The 6088-nt window shown below is 39.7% G+C and overlaps 1 protein-coding gene across 1 annotated transcript; it reads left to right on the top strand.

Moving 5' to 3' along the window:
• Positions 1 to 682: 682 nt before the first annotated feature.
• On the top strand, positions 683 to 3793 carry pglyrp2 (peptidoglycan recognition protein 2; the record flags this gene model as incomplete). Its single annotated transcript, XM_035661019.1, is given in 3 exon segments — positions 683 to 1549; positions 2250 to 2460; positions 3027 to 3793. Coding segments are annotated over 3 exon segments (1382 nt in total), but the record flags the coding sequence as incomplete, so codon positions are not given.
• Positions 3794 to 6088: the final 2295 nt, after the last annotated feature.

Below are 6088 nucleotides of genomic sequence, written 5' to 3' on the forward strand. Positions count from 1 at the left end.
TTGTTATAGAGCAACAAAGTTCGGCGTGGGTGGATGGATCAACAAAACATCGGACTTTAACACGGGACACCGCTGTTTGTTTCCTAGCAGTCAACACCGGTTTCTTTTAACTGTGACCGCGATCCTTCCATAATTTTACCACATGTTTATCATTGTAACCATGGCGATGAAGGTCCCCTGATCACGTTTGACCTTAACCAGAAGTTATATTAAACCAAATCATGATCTTTCACTTGACCTGAACCAGTTTGATTTTGTGCTCAAATCTTAATCTAACCAAACCATAACCACGGTGGTGTAAGATAGGAAAATATAACACAATGGTTGTCATCTTGTCATTTGTGGTGTCAGATCATTAAACTCTTATATGAGGGCATGGACAAGCAATGTAATTTAATTTGGAGGACTTGTTGGTCTTGTCATTTTGTTGAAGGCAGGGTAGTCTAACCTTTATTGGGGCCAAATAGTTTTGAGATATTGGGTTAAACAGACCCAGCTGTGATCTGTGATCTGAATGTGGCCATCAACTGGCCAGTATCAATAACTGTGCCACATATATCTTGATAATCTAATATAAGGTAGTTAAATTAGGTTTTAATAGGAGGCTATTATTCACTGACTCATTATTGCACTACAACGTCCTTCCTTCACTTCTTTTGTCCCCCATTTGTGTTGTTGTCAGGTGTCCACCTGCGTAATATGGACAGCTTCATCCGAGCTGTGCAGCAGGTAGAAGACTCTAACCCCAGTCTGTCCCCCCTGGCTCTGGTCAGGGCCCTGCGAAGGACCGCTGGCCACGATGATGGGATGACCATTCATTTCTTGGGAGCATCATATAATGCCAGTGATGCTCCTCCTGAGGTCCTAGAGACAGCCATTCTCAATGCCTCATCTTTCAGCTTTTTTGACAAGGCCATCCACCACATTGTGACTGATTACGGAGAGGAACGAGGGGTGGTCCTTGCTCCAGATGGCACCACGGTAGCTCTTGCACCCTTATTGCTAGGAATTGAATTGGGACTGAAAGCCAAGATGGAGGGCACGCCAGCTGTTGGCATCTTCCCTCTCACCTTAGGCAGGACATTGGGCCTGTCCTTCCTCAGCCTCCAGGACTTCCCGTCATCGTTTCGCCTGGGGCCTAACGGATGCTGGGACAATGTGGAACACCCTAAGGTGTTCAAGCTGTCTCGGCCTGCCACTCTAGCCACTGATGCTGTTATTAATGGGGGCATGGATGGAGTTATACTGGGCATGGACATTAGCAACCTATCACCACATGAACAACCTCAGGCCCTCAGTGACATTTTGAAAGGATACTATAGTTTTATTCTGCATGAGGGGCAGGGTTTTGATGCTGTGACCGGCCATATTAGCCCAAGGCGAAGGGAGATCTCTAGATCCATTCTGGAGCCACTTGATCTTCACAGCCAGGTGATGGAGACTTTAACTTTAGTCTGGAAGTTGGAGAAGACAGAATGGATTGCTCTGGACACTGGAGTGGGGAAGGCAGTGAAGGATGGATTGCAGACATTTGTGCACAAATACTGGGGTGAGCTATCAAATGATCAAAAAAGTGCACTTGGACACAAGGTATGGCTGCAACTAATGATTATTTTCATTATTAATTAAACTACAGATTGTTTTTCAATTGATTCATCTTTTGGTCTGTAAAATGTAATCAAAGTTCCCAACAGCTTAAAAAGCCTATGGTGACTCCTTAAAATGTCCAAAACCCAAAGATATTCAGTTTGCTTTCATAGAAGAGTATGACATATTCATATTTGAGAAGAAACCTGTGAGGTTTTGCCATTTTTGCTGAAAAAATTTCTTCAATAATATTAGATTATTTTCTGTCGTTTAACCAATCGATGAATCAAATAATTGTTGCAGCTGTAGCACAAAGGCTAGCCCTTGGTTAAAAAACCCCGCAGGCAATAGTCTTTCTCATTATTGAGGAGCGCATTATTATGTGTATAGTCCTGTGACTGTAATACTGGATTTGTGGACCTGATACAATATTGAAAAATTAGATAACAACTAATCAGACAGTGCCCTTTATAATTTTTTATTTTCCTTAAATTACATAAACAGGGATCCGTTAAAGGGTACCTGCACACCAGAATAAGTTAATATTTGTCAGGTTCTAGACTAGTTTTGAGTGTTGGAAATGTAAGCTTATGGGTATGACATAACAAAATCTGTAGTGGATTCAGAATCCTAACCCTCCTCCTCTTTCCTCCTCTCCTCAGACTGCCCTCAAATCATCCCCCGTTGTCAATGGGGGGCAAAAGCCTACCGAGGTACGCCTATCCCACTGTCTCGGCCCCTCCAGTTTCTCTACGTTCACCACACCTATGAGCCATCCTCACCCTGTTTAACCTTCCCAAACTGCTCTCGCGACATGAGATCCATGCAGCGTTTCCACCAGGAAGATCGTGGTTGGAGTGACATAGGATACAGGTAACCGACCTTTAAAGGAATAGTTTGAAATCTTCGGAGAGAGAGTTAGATAAGAAGATTGATACCGCTTTCATGTCTGTGCATTAACTATGAAGGCAGGAGGAGATTAGCCTAGCTTAGCATAATTACTGGAAGCAGGGGGAAAGAGCTAGTGTGGTTCTGTCCAAGGTTTAACCATCTGCCAAACAGCACATTTAAAGTTAATTAATTAGCACATTGTATCTTGTTTGTTTGATCCATACACAGACAGAAATATACAGTTTGTGGTTTTACATTGAGTTACGCGCTGTAAATAATGTTGGGAAGATCGATGACCTTGTTCATCAATAATTAGTTTCAGACATTGTGTTGCTCCCTCTGAACCCACCAGTTTTTGTACACTTTTATTATTGTACGGATTATGCTAAGCTAGGCTAATTCCCGCCCGTCTTCAGCTCCATCATTTGGCATTAATTCTGAATATCTTGCACTATTTGTGTGTTAACATTATCCTCCAATTTTTCCATAAAGTTTACTTCAGACACTGCATTTATTAATCGTGTTCTGTACTATCTTTGTGCTCTCAGTTTTGTGGTCGGCTCTGACGGCTACATCTATGAAGGCAGAGGATGGAACCACCTCGGCACACACACCAGGGGACACAATGATATCGGGTACGGTGTGTCAATCATCGGTAACTACACTGCCACCCTGCCCTCTCGCCATTCCATGGACCTGTTGCGTCATCAACTAGTCCAATGTGCAGTAAATGGAGGAGCACTGGCTGCCAACTTCACCATCCATGGCCACAGGCAGGTGGTGAACTACACTACCTGCCCTGGAGATGCCTTCTTTTCAGAAATAAGAAGCTGGGAGCACTTCAGGGAATAACAGGATCTCACTGCCAGTTTAAGATTCTTAAACATCATTAATGGCTCTTCAGGGTATGGTAATCTGTCACTGCCTCTGTTTATATTATTTTTCATCATAATTGTTTCACTGTATGAAATTAATTAACCTTCAAGGCCCTGGACTAGTTTGATCTAGATTAATGATGGCCGACTAAATGAATCTGTCAGGTCATCCTGACATGTGGGGCACCAGTGGGTTTAATGCTGAGACTGGTGCTTTGAAGCTCATTCAGGTTTGGTTCTCCTGAACCAATGTACTGTAATCATTATGTGACAGTGAACCACCTTATTTTAACAACTGTAATCACCTTTACAGCAGACCCTCCCAATATGGAAATCAGTGTGACACTTAGAGTTTAGCATAAATATTAAAGGGTTTACCTATAGGAGTAAGATGGAATTTGTTTGTTAAAGATCCAGTGTGTAACATTTAGGAGGATGTATTGGAATAAATTAATATTATAATAATATATTCATAGGTTTATTTTTATTAGTGTATCATCACCTGAAAGTGAGAATGGTGTTTTTTTTAACTTTAGAATGAGTTGTTTTTATCTACAGAGGGAACAGTTCCTCTTCTACGGAGGCCACCATGTTGAACTGCAAATTCACCAGTCACTGAATCCTACACACATTTAAATAAAAACTTATCTTATTTCTCCACTTTCATATTTTACAGGAAGCTGATTCTCCAAAAACAGAAGAATAAAGAGACCGGCCAAATGTAATAAATGTGATTGTTCCTAATACCTGTCTTGTTGTTGTTGTTTGTATGAAGTCTTCTATAAGCAGGATTCATTGCACATCACAGCTGAAACCAACACATACTGAGCTTTTTCTGCATTTAACAACCATTTTGCAATATTGTTATATTATTATAGTGTTGATTCAAACTGTGTAGTGATTGCTTTACCATGATAATTTAACTTTATAAAGAAAACTATGAACCTTAGAATAACATTTTACATGTTTAATGTTTTTGTGAATGAATAACATTACATTCACAGTAGTCCAAGTTGACTCCAGTCAGTGACTTTTCTTCAAAAGAGTCAATTGTTCTATTAGATAAAATACAACTGATCATTGATTCAATTTGTCAGAACCACATTAATAACATTATGTTGATGTTTTATATTCTAAGAAAACAATTATTCATTTTTGCACCACACAATAACACCATTAGCTGATAAAGGCTAAATTATCTCAGTGGATGTTGCTGTGAACAGAATCAGTGCAGCTAATTAGGAAAATGACATTAATCAATGGAAATGTATCTGGTGGTAGAAACCTGGCTGGGTGTAGTTCGAACTGTGAGATATTGCCGTCCTTGGTGAGGTAATTTAAATATTATTAGAAGAAAACATAAAAACTAAAAGCATAAAACTCCAAATAAGCATTAGCTAGTATAGCCATGTGGATCATTTTGTTCAGTCACTTGTGTTTTCTCACAAATAGAAAAGAGGGCAAGGCTTCAGTCAAACCACACAGTAAACCAACAGCAAATAGAGCCCTATACACAGACACAATACCGTATAAATCACGCAAATTTTAATCAGTGTGCACGTGTGCAAATATCATGGCATCAGATATCTGATGGAGACATAACCTCCCAGCACTGGAAGATGCATGATAGGGCTAATTTTCATTAACTGAAAAATTAGGTGCCAAACATGATTAAGCAGATTAGCAGAGGTGATGCACTGTTTTTTTTTTTCTTAATTAATGATTAAAAAATTAATACTCAAGTAAAGTAGAAATACCTGAACAAACTACTAAGTACAGTAACAAAGTATTTGTACTTCCCACCTCTTTACCTGACCCAATTTTCCCCAGAGGCTGACACTAAATGACCTGACCCCTGCTGCCATACTCAACTGACTGTTTACCTTGTAGTTCTATGGGAAGCAGCAGCAGATGAAGACAAAACTGAAATCCACTAGACAAGCAGACCAAACCTCCACAGTGAGGGCGCTGTGCCAGGGAACCTGGGTGTCTGGAATATTTCAATTCAATTCAGTTCAATTCAATTTTATTCGTATAGCGCCAATTCATCTCCTTTTAACAATAACAGAGACCCAACAAGTATGAAGCCATGACAGCCTCACTAACAGCCAGTGTATTTGACTAAACAAACAGCTTCACATGGAGTTCATAGGAAGGACATTTGACAAAGTTCTTTGATTCCATATAGCACGGTGCAAAATAGAAAGATGAAAAACCTTAATTAAGTTTAAAAGCATTTGAGTTGTACTACTGAACCACTTGTTTACACAACCCTTAACTCGATCAAGTCTACAGTTTTTAAGAATTCACCAGTCATTAAAAAAGGTATAGGGTTTTCACTCAATAAGCTATCAAGCCTCTACCAGTATAGACAAAATTATTTTTAGCCCTTGGTTCAGTCGTGCATGGTGAGCCTTTAAGGTATATAGCGCCATCTGCAGGTTCTGTGTAGTAATTTATTATCCTCAACAGGAGGCCAGTGATGTGTGAAGTGAATGTGATGGGACTACAATGCATAAAGGTTGAGTTATTGAATATTTATACCAGTAACAAACGCCCCAAAATCTGCAAAAATAACTTTTATTGTGTAAATACCAGCTGTAGTATCATCAACAGGAGGTCAATGATGTCTGAAGTGATTTTGGTGAAACTACAATGCATAAGAGAACAGTTATTTAATATTTCTCCCATGCAAAAAGCTTAAATTGGTCAAAATACCAGCTGTAGTATCATCA

This window comes from Morone saxatilis, unplaced genomic scaffold, assembly GCF_004916995.1.
Source record: "Morone saxatilis isolate NCDOM2014 unplaced genomic scaffold, NCSU_SB_2.0 Contig17, whole genome shotgun sequence".
Lineage (NCBI taxonomy): Eukaryota > Metazoa > Chordata > Actinopteri > Moronidae > Morone > Morone saxatilis.